Source organism: Octopus sinensis, linkage group LG18, assembly GCF_006345805.1.
Source record: "Octopus sinensis linkage group LG18, ASM634580v1, whole genome shotgun sequence".
Taxonomy (NCBI): domain Eukaryota; kingdom Metazoa; phylum Mollusca; class Cephalopoda; order Octopoda; family Octopodidae; genus Octopus; species Octopus sinensis.
In genome coordinates this window covers 36,213,911-36,229,031 of record NC_043014.1, presented here as the reverse complement: position 1 = coordinate 36,229,031, position 15,121 = coordinate 36,213,911, and the positions used below count along the sequence as shown (strand labels likewise).

General features: G+C 38.6%; 1 protein-coding gene and 1 long non-coding RNA gene across 2 annotated transcripts in view; both read left to right on the top strand.

The window, feature by feature from the left end:
- The first annotated feature begins 917 nt into the window (after nucleotides 1–917).
- Nucleotides 918–6,200, top strand: LOC118766814. Its single transcript, XM_036510597.1, has 3 exons — nucleotides 918–1,146; nucleotides 3,441–3,743; nucleotides 6,142–6,200. Exons 1-3 carry the CDS (start codon nucleotides 933–935, stop codon nucleotides 6,198–6,200), a joined length of 576 nt encoding a protein of 191 aa, XP_036366490.1. The 5' UTR covers nucleotides 918–932.
- Nucleotides 6,201–11,975: 5,775 nt separating this feature from the next.
- LOC118766981 overlaps nucleotides 11,976–15,121 on the top strand; it is a 3,180-nt gene continuing 34 nt past the window's right edge. Inside the window, exons 1-3 of the long non-coding RNA XR_005002901.1 lie at nucleotides 11,976–11,988; nucleotides 13,843–13,952; nucleotides 15,072–15,121. The exon at nucleotides 15,072–15,121 is cut by the window's right edge and continues 34 nt beyond it. This is a non-coding gene — a long non-coding RNA (uncharacterized LOC118766981). The remainder of the gene's footprint in view (nucleotides 11,989–13,842; nucleotides 13,953–15,071) is intronic.

Sequence of the window (15,121 nt, the reverse complement as noted above, 5' to 3'; positions counted from 1 at the left end):
ATTCCGCCGAGGTCGACTTTGCCTTTCATCCTTTCGGGGTCGATAAATTAAGTACCAGTTACGCACTGGGGTCGATGTAATCGACTTAATCCGTTTGTCTGTCCTTGTTTGTTCCCTCTGTGTTTAGCCACTTGTGGGTAATAAAGAAATAGGTATTTCGTCCGCCGCTGCGTTCTGAGTTCAAATTCCGCCGAGGTTGACTTTGCCTTTCATCCTTTCGGGGTCGATAAATTAAGTACCAGTTACGCACTGGGGTCGATGTAATCGACTTAATCCGTTTGTCTGTCCTTGTTTGTTCCCTCTGTGTTTAGCCCCTTGTGGGTAGTAATGAGATATATACATACACATACATTATGTGGGCGATATTTTCAACTGAGACGTTACAACCGTATCTAGTTCTTCAAATGCTTCATTTCTGTGTATGTACATATATTTACTAGACCGATTTCTCTCATCATCGGTTTCTCACGCTATGTTGATGCACCTTTTGCTATCAATAAAACTGTCGAATTTATTATGACATATGTATGCTTGTATAATAATAAATATTAAAAACTAAATACTAAAATTTATCTGTGGATAAATGTAATTCATACTCAAATGAGCACTCGTCATTTTTTGGTTTTGTTTTTCCTACTCTTCTTTTTCTTCTTCTTCACATTGTTTTTCTCTTTTGTTTACTCTACATTCTCTTTCTCCTCTCATCTTTGCACTTCTTTTTTTCCTGCTTTTCTTATTTTCTCCTCCTTCTACTCCTCCTAAATTTATGGGTTTTTTTTATAAAATCTATCTCGGATTTATGTTTTTTTTTTATTTATACAGGGATTAAGATTATAAAAATGAAACCTGAAACTATTGAGGTTGGACCTTCCACTGGAATAAGTATAACCTGTCAGTATTATGTAAAAAATCTTTTCGTTCAGTTTTTTCTCATGCAAAACGATAACATTATTTTCCAAAGTGATTTCGACCGGTCGGAAAAAAGGTTTAAGCCAGTAGTCAAGCGAAAGGGTTTCGATTGTACTCCAGCTAAATTTGGTCCTAAAGGTGAGATTACCTGCTGGAAATTTGTTGCTAGTTGCGAAGATGCGACACACTATTCATGTAAAACAAATGAAGAATCATCACCATCTAAGACTTTTGAAGGTCAGTTTTACTAGTATTTTTTACTTCTTTTTTTTTTTCACTTATTCATCTCCATTATCATTCATTTCATTTCTATGGAATGTTTTCATTGCACTATCGAACACAGGTTTATAGCTTTTCATATGCGCAATATTTATTTTTGCTTTTGTATTTTCTATTGTAATGAACCTACTTTACGTACTGTGTAGAGTATCTGGTTGGATAATTTTCTGTAGACTGAGACAGTTGATGCAGTAAGGCAACAAATATTGGTTTCAAATTCTGGCACAAGGCCAGTATGTTCGGAGGAGGGAGTAAGTCGATTACTTCGATCCCAGTGCTCAACTGGTATTTATTTCATCGAACCCAAAAGGATGAAAATCAGAGTCCTTGATGGTGGAATTTGAACTCAGAACGCCGTTAAGCATTTTGACCGACGTGTTATAGATTCTGCCACCTCGTCGCCTTAAATAAGAGAAAAAATATTAATCAAAATTCAATACGCTAATGATATAAATTATTCTTTACATAAATAATTAAATTCAATCACTCCAGTATCGTGCAGCTAAAAAAATCCAGCTGAATTCTTTAATATTGCAGCCCTACAAAAGAAGGCGCCGGCTATTGATTACATCAATATTGAGGAGACAGATGCAATAGTGGTAATCGATGAAATGAGCTCAAGTTCAGCAACGTGTCTTGATGGCTTCTTAGCTATTCTCCTCAAGTCATATATGCAACCCTAAGCGAAACCACGTCAAATGCTTTTCCAGAGTTTCCTTGCAAGTGGTAAACTTCCTCAAATGCTAAAAGAAAGCATTATATGCCCTATCCGCAAAGGTGAGGGCAGGGCAGAGGCCCAAAACTACAGGATAATCTCTCCAACTTCACATATCAGTAAAGTCATGGAACAAATCATGAGAAAGAAACTGATAATGTTCCTAGATTAAGATTACTTACTAAACAATACACAGCATAGCTTTCATCCAGGAACAAGCTGCCTCACTCAGCTTTTACAGCACTATACTCTTTTACTTGTTTCAGTCATTTGACTGCGGCCATGCTGGAGCACCGCCTTTAGTCGAGCAAATCGACCCCGGGACTTATTCTTTTGTAAGCCCAGTACTTATTCTATCGGTCTCTTTTGCCGAACCGCTAAGTTACGGGGACGTAAACACACCAGCATCGGTTGTCAAGCAATGCTAGGGGGACAAAAACACACACACACACACACACACACACACACACACACATACATATATATATATATATATATATATATATATATATATATATATATATATATATACGACAGGCTTCTTTCAGTTTCCGTCTACCAAATCCACTCACAAGGCTTTGGTCGGCCCGGGGCTATAGCAGAAGACACTTGCCCAAGATGCCACGCAGTGGGACTGAACCCGGAACCATGTGGCTGGTTAGCAAGCTACTTACCACACAGCCACTCCTGCGCCTATGACTGGGTTTTGAAACTGCTGCTTGACCATTCCAATGTCAATGTGATATTTTTTGACATCCCAGAAGCATTTGGTAAGGTAAATCATGGCATGATATGTCATAAGCTGCGAGACCTTGGGATTGCTGGTAATCTGGGAGAGTGGCTGCAGGACTTCCTTAAAGACAGAAGTCAAACGGTTGCAGCCTATGGTGTATCATTAATTTGTTGTGTAGTTGTTGCTATTGACTTGGCTCCACGTAGCCTTCGCGCTGCTTTACTAAAAAGTTTGACAGTCGAAAATTTCGAAGCACCAGTTCACCAAGTCCAGCATTAAGAATAGTTGGAGCGTTGTTAAACGTTTTAGTTTAATATGAAGATTATAGTTATATAGTAATATATACCTGTGTGGTTCGGCCTGGAACCGGGTGCATGCTTCAATGAAGCAAGGATACTGGTCGGCCGGATAACCTGAACGAGTCTAGAAAATGTGAAACATGTGACTTTTTTTTGTGTGTGTGTTTTCAAACAGAAAAAAGAATTCTGAACATTATGTTGTTTAAGTAAGAGGTTTATTGCCTCATTGTGTTTTGGAGGGAAAAGGGAAAAAAGAACATTGTTTTAGAGAGGCGAAAGTCGGCGGGCGCTTTTCGTCTTCTCCCATCATCATCATTTTTGCATCACCATCATTCATACCATTAATGTCCATATCCAGCCCGCAAAGCTTCCATCTGTGTGATGCCCTTGTGGCAAATTATATGAAATAATGAAGATTATAGTTTCTATTAATGAAACCATCTAATCTATTATTGTAAAGTTCGTTGTACAAAAATTTACATATTTTGATTCGTTTTCTTTTCAGTGGGATCTTTCATAAGTAAACTGAAACTTCTTAACCCACCAATTGAAGTGAACAAGACATTGATCTTCAGATGTACAGCATTTATCGGTGTACCAAGAAATTCCACTTACTTTGTATGGTTTGAAAGAACCCGCATTAGGGTAAATGCATTTCCACGTTCCGTGAGCGTTGATCAATATGACCATTGTATCAATGTAGCTGTGTCAATTTTTAATTATACGTTAAATTTCAGGAATGCTGGCTCAACAACTCTTACATGCTTTCTGGACGGCGAAACACTCTCTGAAAGACTCATCCCACCAGGTAAGCAATTTGTGTGTGTGTGTGTGGGTGGGTGGGTGTGTGCACGCGCGTGTGTGTTGCCTTGATTAGCACTTTTACCTCTTCTTATTGTTGTTGTTGCTCTTTAGTTTCAAGTCTTTGATGATAAAGCCGATTCAGATTGAGCAGACATATAACCAAATACATTCCAACAGTGACAATCTCAGATATGTTTTTTTTTTAATCAAAGTACATTTAGGACTATAACATCAAATATGCCCATTTTTTTAAGACGACGTATAAGAAATGATGAAGCGTTCGCTGCTATTTATCACAGATCGAAATGCCCTGAAGAGGTTCCTCATACGTAATGTTAATTACTGCTATATCTCAATGCATCTGTATGTATCCATATTTTCAATACGTGTTAATAAGTGTGTTCAGGCACGTGTCACTGTGTGGGCGTCCACGCTTTGGTTTGGTTTTTATATTCTTTTGCTAGTAAGCTTCAGGTTTTACATATGTATGTGGGCATTCATAAATTGTATTCTAATATACACAAGCATGTTTTGCAAACCATATTTTCCGGTATGCATGTTGACGTAGTGTATAGTGTAATTAGCTCTAACTAACAAGTGGCAAAAACTGTCTACCACCCCCATGCGACTCGACGTTATTGCAAAAGCAATATACAATGGCCATTCGAAAAAAATTATAGGCGCAGGAGTGGCTGTGTGGTAAGTAGCTTGCTTACCAACCACAGGGTTCCGGGTTCAGTCCCACTGCGTGGCACCTTGGGCAGGTGTCTTCTACTGTAGCCTCGGGCCGACCAAAGCCTTGTGAGTGAATTTGGTAGACGGAAACGGAAAGAAGATCGTCGTAAATATATATATATATATATATGCATATATATGTGTGTGTGTGTGTGTGTGTGTTTATGTAGCTGTATTTGTCTCCCTCCCCCCAACATCGCTTGACAACCGATGGTGGTGTGTTTACGTCCCCGTAACTTAGCGGTTCGGCAAAAGAGACCGATAGAATAAGTGCTAGGCTTACAAAGAATAAGTCCTGGGGTCGATTTGCTCGACTAAAGGCGGTGCTCCAGCATGGCCGCAGTCAAATGACTGAAACAAGTAAGAGTAAAAGAGTATCCATAATTTTAAAACATGTTCATGAGTGTGTCATTGTGTGAACGTAGACAATTTTTTATTTATATATATATATATCTTTACTACCCACAAGGGGCTAAACACAGAGGAAACAAACAAGGACAGACAAAGGGATTTAGTCGATTACATCGACCCCAGTGCGTAACTGGTACTTAATTTATCGACCCCGAAAGGATGAAAGGCAAAGTCGACCACGGCGGAATTTGAACTCAGAACGTAACGACAGACGAAATACGGCTACGCATTTCGCCCGGCGTGCTAACGTTTCTGCCAGCTCGCCGCCTTATAAATAAATCCGAGTAAATGCCCGTTTTGTTTTGTTTTTGTATCTTTTTCTTCGTAAGCTTCAGGTTCTGTATATTTTGTATGTATATGGGCGTTCATACATCGTATTCTAATATACGCAAACCATATTCCCCAGAAAACAAGTCGAAAGAATATATGATGTAACTAGCTCTGATAGACAGCTGCCGAAAATATCATCAAAGCAATACCCCACCCTCATGCGACTCAACTTTGTCGCAAAAGTAATATACAATGGCCATTCGAAAAAAGAAAAGGACTGTTCTGGAATTAATATAGTGAATTGCCCTCTTAATGATTATATAGACAAACATCAACACAAGGAATACTGGTGGATAATTTCCATCAAAATTTCTGTCGAGTGTAAACATAACAGGACAGATATTGTTATTGGGGACAACAAGAAACAACGTATGTATCGTCGTAGAGGTCTGCTGACCCGCTCATGTGAATATCTTTCTGAAACTGAGAGAGAAAGCGGATAACTGTGGATAACTGCTTCCAAACCCCAGCTTATGTACAAAGATTATAAATTCTCATTTCTCCCAATAATAATTGAGGCACTTGGTTTTGTGAGTAAATGCCTAAGTAACAGTCCGGATAAGCTAGAGTTTAAAAAAAAAAGAAAGAAACCAACCAGCTCGCACCTTACAAATAAAATCTGTAAGTAGAACTGCAAGCTCTTTAAGAATCAAAATAATCAAGACATACACACACGCACACAGATACACATACATTCACAAACACATGTATATAGATTAAATTCACGCACTCACTCACTATTTGTATCTTCACAAACTCTAATTTCAACATTATGCCAGCAGTGGCTTCATTACTATTCAGTAACCCATGATTCCCCGTCACTTGTGGACAAATGCATAAGCGTATAAAAATGAAAATTATGTTCTTAAAATACAATATTTTCTGACCATTTCAAATATATCTATATTTACATTGTTTGCTTAAAGTGAAAATTCGTTCAGAAAATAATGGAATTCAGAGCTACATCATAGTGATGTTAATTTGAACACAAAATTTTGTAGTTACATGACACACATTAATAGGTTACATTTGTATTTTACACACATACACACATATGTATATATGTATATATATATATATATATATATATATATATATAGGGAGATGTACTCGCATAGCAAGTAATTTGATCTGAGATCGTGTGCTGAAACGAAAACAATTGCAGCGTGGAAGGTGTTTATAAGCCATTTAAGAAACACACAAAAGCCGTTCGATTCACTTCAACATTTAAGTTTAATTTGTCAAAATATTTTCGTCGCTAAAATCCGCGACCTGTTCACTGACAAAGTCCGTGCTGCATCTAAGAAAGTAACAGTTAGTTCGTCATATATATGTACGTGTGTCTAATATATATATATATATGCGTGTGTGTGTGTGTGTGTGTATGTGTGTGTGTGTGTGTGTGTGTGTGTGTGTGTGTGTGTGTGTGTGTGTGTGTGTGTGTAATAAGGTCGTTAGTTTTCATGTAGTAAGAGCTCCATGTAGAAATCCCCTCGTGGAATTGAGATATTCTTTGTAGATGTGCCCAAGAATATTTTATCCAGGAATATGATCTATAGGTAGCGCTCAGTCGAGTAAAAGGGTATACAGTCAGTAGATGCGATCCAGAGATGCTCAGTATAGGAAACATTAACACACACACACACACACACACACACACACATATTTCGGAGTATTAGTTCAAATTATTTGAGCGCAAAGTGTTTTCCATATTGAGGAGCTCTGCATCGCATCTGTTGACTCTATACTCTTTATTCGGTTAAGCGTTACCTATAGACTTCACTCAGATAAATAACTCCACCTAGGAATCTGTTCATGAAGCTCTTACTACAAAAAAACTAGACTTTATTACTGACCTGTAATACCTTACCTTCTCCCCCTAATATGTATCTGTCTGTCTCTCTCTCTCTCTCTCTATATATATATATATATATATATGTGTGTGTGTGTGTGGTGTGTGTGTGTGTGTGTGTGTGTGTGTGTGTGTGTGTGTGTGTGTGTGTGTGTGTGTGTGTGTGCGTGTGTGTGCGCGCGCGTGTGTGTGTGTGTAGAAGGTTGATATGTATAAGGAATATAAGACAAGGTAGAAAATGCTAAAATAATTTTAGCATGAACATTTTAGTACCGGTTTCAGCCTTTGCGATTTTTTCATATGTATGTATGTATGTATGTGTGTGTGTGTGTGTGTGTGTGTGTGTGTGTGTGTGTGTGTGTGTGTGTGTGTGTGTAACCCATTTGGAACTATTTATTATAGCGTCGTTATTATCTCTAGTTCATAGAGATTGCTGTAGAGAGGGAATGCCTGGAAAGTCATAGTCACTAACATGAGGGTTAGAATGGCCGGTTACTGGTTTTACTTGCTGCGATCTAGATGAAGGAGCTGGCAGTGGTGCTGGAGAATTAGAAAAACTACTGAGAAAAGTAGTTAATCATTGACTGCCTATCTGATGTTTGTTGTTCCTCATAAATTTCGTAGCAGGGTGTAACACCAAGAGCTGAAATGACAATCACAGACTTCGATCTCTCAAAAAGTGTGTCTCCTTCATGCAGGTGTTCAGTCAACTGCTAATAGAGGGTTATTATTTACCTTTTCTTATTCTTTAGGTTTGACATGGTTTATGCTACGTGAAGTTCTGCACGTTCTCCTTCTCTCTCTTTTACTTGTTTCAGTCATTTGACTGCGGCCATGCTGGAGCACCGCCTTTTAGTCGAGCAAATCGACACCAGGACTTATTCTTTGTAAGCCTAGTACTTATCCTATCGGTCTCTTTTGCCGAAGCGCTAAGTTACGGGGACCTAAACACACCAGCATCGGTTGTCAAGCGATGTTGGGGGGGGGGACAAATACAGATACATAAACACACACACACACATATATATACATATATATATATACGACGGGCTTCTTTCAGTTTCCGTCTACCAAATCCACTCACAAGGCTTTGATCGGCCCGAGGCTATAGTAGAAGACACTTGCCCATGATGCCACGCAGTGGGACTGAACCCGGAACCGTGTGGTTGGTAAGCAAGCTACTTACCACACAGCCACTCCTGCGCCACGTTCATAATCTTCATTTCGTTTTCTATAGCCATATCATTCTGCTCCATGTCGACGAATACCAAAACTTTTGTCTGAAATTTTCACGTTCAGAAGCATACAACAAGCACCCCTTTTTGCCCTAGCTCCTGCAAAAAATCACCAGCTAATGTTCTTGGCCTATTCAGGACTCTAGTCATGTGATCCTTTTGAAACTTAAAGAAGTCTGAATCTGCGTCAGTCATTCAAAAGGCAAGCTCAATTTACATCGGACCAGGTGTTGCCGATGAAGTGAACACTATGAAGACTGTTTGACTGTGTCCAATAATGCTGCACAGTGAGTTCTTTATCAGTTACCAGTGCCTTCTCTATCATGACCTCAAAGATAAGGGGAAGATGAAGTAGCTTAAACGTGGCCTTTACTCCTTGCTGTATAGCAAAATGTGGTGCTTGGCGCTGAACAAATTACATTTGATTTTGTTTTGGAGTTCATTTAAGCGTGTAGCGTGGTCAGAAAAGTTGTCTCACACATTATTTTAAAAGAAGTGTACTTTGCCGGACAATAATGTTTCACATCAACACAGGAGTGGGTCATTGACCACTTTTCAAAGATCAATTTAGTCAGCCACCCATATTCTTTTGAACGCCAGTGGCCACGTAAACTAAAGTGCTCACGTTCTTGACTGGAAGGACGAGGTCGAGTGGAACGGTGTATTAATAGCGGTCTAGTAATAAAGCTTCTGGTGTTGTCAACACAGAACTGTATAAGCACTCAGTCTCTGCTGTTTTAAAACCGGATTGAAAAACTTTGTTCTCTTTAGCTACGCAGCATTTTTTCAATAGTGGGCTGTTCTGTCTGCGTTAAAAAGTTGATGAGGTAGATAACTACCCCCAGCCACCACGAAATTCTTCAGGTTAACACGGTGCAGCCTCATTGTCTACAGATGCCGCTTCTCTTGGAACAATATTTCTGGTTAAGTTATACCTTCCAATGAATTTGTGCATCCAACCACGGTTTTCTTCACGAGTATATTTGTCCTTGTCAGCTATATTATTATGATTAACCAAGTCTATATATTTTGCTTTTTACGATTCTGAATACATTTAATTGACATAAGTAGCTGCTTCTTGTAAGTGCCATGCATTAACCAAATACATTCCATTTTTTATGGGCTGAATAAAATCTACCTTATGGTGGGAATTGTAACGGAAAAGTCTCGGACAAGCGCAGAGAAGAGGACTTTCTCTTTATACATACGTACATACATACATACATATCAACTCGCACCAATGCACACGCACAAACACACACATATACATAAATATGTATAGTATATTTCGTCTCTCACATAAGATGGGTCTTTCTCACCCAGTATGTATTCTTCACGTGGGATGGGCTCTTTCATAAGAGATTGGTATCTCAGAGTAGAGCGTCTTCTCTTCATTGGAGGTGCACTTGTGTTTTGTACAAACATAGGACCAGCATCATCCATGATTTGTAGCTGTTGGTTTTGTTTACAGAAATCTCTCAAGTTTCTCTATCTACCATGTGTTTATTAACTGATCTCTCTGCCCAAAATGGTGAACTTCAATGTCTTTTTATCATCATTTTCTGCAAGACGCAAATCTGATTTTATTTTGTGATAATGCGAATTTCTGAGAAATTACTTCTGACCGTATATCACCGAAATTTAAGTCGGCAAAGATCAACGTACTTATATTGTTTAACGAAGGTAACTATGAGCTAGGTTTCGATGCCGTCAACAATGTCCTTGATGGTGATTCTGGTTCTGTGCATTGCCACATACTTTTTTTCTAAAGATAACACAAAAATGGTGTTGTACACCCTCTCTCTCACAATATAGCAATTCGTGTGACAGCCTGTACTGTCTCCAAATCTTTCTAAGATAAAACAAAGACAGCTACCACCCCTTGGAACAAAATGTCACTAAGCTTTATTTATTATTTTTTTTTTTTGAGAACAATGAATCTTTGAAACAATGCTTTCGAACGATTGAGTTTGCTTAGTATGATATGTATCATTTTGCTATGTACGTAGTTATTTCTCTCTTTCTCTCTCTTTTACTTGTTTCAGTCATTTGACTGCGGCCATGCTAGAGCATCGCCTTTAATCGAGCAACTCGACCCCGGGACTTATTCTTTTGTAAGCCCAGTACTTATTCTATTGGTCTCTTTTTGCCGAACCGCTAAGTAACGGGGACGTAAACACACCAGCAATGCTAGGGGGACAAACACAGACGCACAAACACGCACATACATATACATATATACATATATACGACGGGCTTCTTTCAGTTTCCGTCTACCAAATCCACTCACAAGGCTTTAGTCGGCCCGAGGCTACAGTAGAAGACACTTGCCCAAGGTGCCACGCAGTGGGACTGAACCCGGAACCATGTGGTTGGTAAACAAGCTACTTACCACACAGCCACTCCTGCGCCTGATTAATATTTAATGATATTGCTGTTGTCGTGGTCAAGCGTACTATTTGTTATGCTCGTCAATGTCACGATGAGGTTGACCACAGGTCTGTTTGAGCAGATAGACCTGAAATTAAACAGCAAGAGAAAAGTGAAAAGATGACTTCGGTGTAATTCGAACTCATGATGTAACCACTACATGCTGTAACCACTACATCACGAACAAGTTTCTAAGTGATAAAAAGCAGGTAAACCTTTCTGAAAAATCCCGTTCTCTTGTCTTGGTAAAAGGAAGTTACATTGGACGATGACGTTCTACTAAATAAAGTAAGTGGAAAACCATCCAATTAAATATTCCTCCAAATACAACATATTAAAAATTTTGTGTAACTCTGGTTAATATTTAAAACATGTCTGGGATCTTTTCGGTTTGAACGGCAGTTTTTTCTAGCGGTGTCATATAAAATTGTCACTCATAATTATGACCCTAGTATCGATCTATTACATTTCAATCTATTTTATGGTTAGGGTTAATTAGGGTTAGGGTTAGGGGTGGGGGGAAGGGTATCTTTTTTTCTTCACAAATGTAAATAAACCCAATGTGTTTCTTAAACGAGGGACATATTCATACGGCACAGAATGCTTTTTTACCTCAGACGTATTTGATCGGTTGAAATTGCAGAAATTGAAGAAAAACAACAACAAATATCTTACAAACTATAGAATTTTCTCAATAAAGCCAAGAGAAAAAGATGTTTTATAAACACATTCTACCAGTATACGAAGTTTAAATTTTTTAGTTACCTAGAAATTATGTTAAAAACTGCCGTTCAAACCGAAAAAAACCCACTACTTCACGACAGTACTTCAGTTTGTCTGGTTGACATAGAATAAGTACCAGTTCATATTTCAGAGTTGAGGAGCTAGCAGTATGAAAATATAGCGCGGCGAATAAATTCACAAATAAATTTTTAAAATACCTTCTACAAAGAAAATCTTTACAATGCAATTATTAAAGATTTATATAAAACAACAACACAAAATTATTGATTGAATTTATGTTCAAGATCGAATTTTGGTCATACTTTTCGGTTGTTGCTCGAGTCATATATATATATATATATATATATATATACCTATTTTGCTTTGATTTCGCTTTCTAATTTGGATTTTCAAAACTCCACTGGAAACTAAGATAAATCCTTAATTATAATGTTTATATATTATAGTTTTGTTTTTAATTTTTTTCTTTCTAGACTGGCTGAAAGACTATCTCCCACAAACAGCTAATGCAGGTATCTTATATAGTTTAACTTTTGCTTCTTGCAACTATTGGACTGAGAGCATGCTGGACCATGGCCTTAAATGGTTTCCGTTGAACAAATCGTGACTGGAACTTATTCTATCGTTCTTTATTGCTGAACTGATAAGTTACGTGTGTGTAGGGGAACAAACACGAAGACACATTCATACATACATGTATACACACACATGCACCCTCTCTCTCTCTCTTCCCCACACACCCCCCATATATATATATATATATATATATATTATATATTATATATATATATACATATATATATATTGGTAAAACGGTAGATAACCAAAGAGAAGAAAGAGACCTCATATTATGTAAATAGAGGAAATTAATCTATAAAATAATATGTTACAATTACTCATATGTCAAGATAAAACTCTGAGTTTCAGATGCCGAAGTGGAGATCCACAACACCATCTCTTCGGTTATCTGGCCATCTGAAAAAGGTTTTTTCAGATGGCCAGATAACCGAAGAGATGGTGTTGTAGATTTCCACTTCGGCATCTGAAACTCAGAGTTTTATCTTGACTATTGAGTAATTGTAACATATATATATATATATATATATATATATATATATATATACAAAATATGGGGATTTAATTTACGGTGATCTAACCGACTAGTTACGCTGGGTTAGACCTGTAACAGATTACCAGGGTTCGAATATTATAGCCGAGACGTGAGTTATGGAACCATTGTAGATTTCCGATATAGTGGATATATAATTGTTAAAGAGGACAACAAATGTTAAGGCAAGACAAACATCTCAAGTCATATACGTTATTATTAATGGAAAAATTCTAAGTCTTACAGCTGTTTCTGGGTTAGCCAAGAGAATGGGATATTCTGTCATCGGAGACAAATAGGAAAAATGAGAAGGGTATAGATTAATGAAATGGTGACATAGAGAAGAGGAGAAAAGCAATAAGGAGATGAAGAAAAAGAAGAAAGTGAAGTAAAAAGAAGCATAAAAGATCACAGTTCAACTTTTCGATCGTGTAGATGTTAGTCCATATGTCCTTAGGCGCACTCCTGTGTAAATCTTTGTCGGTTAAAGTCTTAAAAGTGTAAATATTCAGAAATAGACACGAACGTATCGCCGTTCTGTAAGTAAAATAAAAAAATCGTGACGCAAATCAATGTTGACATGCGATATGAACGATCGGAAAGTTGAACTCTGGAGACAGAGGTACTTCTTCCCGGCACATTTATTGGACGGTGGATGAATATAGCTAAAATGGCCATACCGCGAGCTTAGGTTCGTTCTTTCTATTTCGGGCACGGTAGCGCGGCGGAGGAACGAGCGACCGGCGCAAGCCTGCCGCTAACGGCCCCGCGGCGCGTGGACGAACGGGGAAAGCAAGATGGCGTGAAGGCGGCGGCCTGCCGCCGGGCTGACGGCGTCTTAGGCTGGCGTCTCGGGCATCCTGCCGAAGCATTTACCATGGTGAGCAAGGTGACTCAAGATCTGTAGGGTTACTCGGTTGCCATAATTTTCCTGTTGTTATAGTTTTTTTGGGGTTTTTTTTCATTTTTTACACATGTTTATGTAAATTCCCAATATCCTTGATAATTTTTTTCTGAAGCGGAGTTCTGGCAGAAACGTGAGCCCGCAGGAAAAAAAAAATGCATAACAGCATTTTGTTCGGCTTTACTTTCCGAAATCAAACCCCGCCGAAGTTGACTCGGCTTTTCATCCTTTCGGGGGTCGATAAAATAAGTACGAGTTGAGCACTGGAGTGGACGTAATAGATTTCCCCCTTCCCTAAAATTTCTGGCTTTGTAACAAAATTATAATGAAATATTTTGTTTCTTTCTATTACAGAAAAACTGTATGATGCAAATATTACTAAGATTTTAACATTTGCAACATTCCTGCTTTCTATTAGCAATCTACGTTAAGGAGCTCAAAACAAAAATAAAAGAATCAACCAGGTTAGTTTGTTTTTCATTTTCTTCCCTGTGATTTTTTTTTTTATCTCTATACTCTTTTACTTGTTTCAGTCATTTGACTGCGGCCATGCCGGAGCACCGCCTTTAGTCGAGCAAATCGACCCCGGGACTTATTCTTTGTAAGCCCAGTACTTATTCTATCGATCTCTTTTTGCCGAACCGCTAAGTAACAGGGACATAAACACACCAGCATCGGTTGTCAAGCAATACTAGGGGGACAAACACAGACACACACATACATATATACATATATACGACAGGCCTCTTTCAGTTTCCGTCTACCAAATCCACTCACAAGGCATTGGTCGGACCGAGGCTACAGCAGAAGACACTTGCCCAAGATGCCACGCAGTGGGACTGAACCCGGAACCATGTGGTTGGTAAGCAAGCTACTTACCACACAGCCACTCCTGCGCCTATGTAAAATATTATTGATTTAGTTTGTGCTTATTGCATTGCTTACTGTTTTTGAAATCTCAATGATGTCTTGTTGTCATCATCGTTCTATAACGTCCAGATTAGCATTCATCGGGAAAAGCATTCGAGCAGTGGACATCCCATCATTTTGTAGATCCTTCACTGGTTTCAGTCTGTGACCATGCTTGGCCATAACCTTGAAATATCAAACAAATACACCTCACTACTCATCTTTAAGTCTAGGTACTTATTCTGTCGGTTGCTTTTGCTGAACGGAGAGCTGGCAGAAAGGCGGAGAGCTGGCAGAAACGTTAGCACGTCGGGCGAAATGCTTAGCGGTATTTCGTCTGCCGTTACGTTGTGAGTTCAAATTCCGCCGAGGTCGACTTTGCCTTTCATCCTTTCGGGGTCGATAAATTAAGTACCAGTTACGCACTGGGGTCGATGTAATCGACTTAATACCTATGTCTGTCTTTGTTTGTCCCCTCTATGTTTAGCCCCTTGTGGGTAATAAAGAAATAGGTTGCTTTTGCTGAACCGCTATGTTATGAGACCGTATACAAGCAACACCGGTTGTCAAGTGCTGGCTGAAGTCAAATACATACATACATACATACATACATACATACATACATACATACATACATGTTTCTTTCTAATTTGACAACGCTTTCCTTTTTGCAGGTTACTGTCTGATAAGCACCTTCTGCGAAATTTCCAAGTTACAGTCAAAT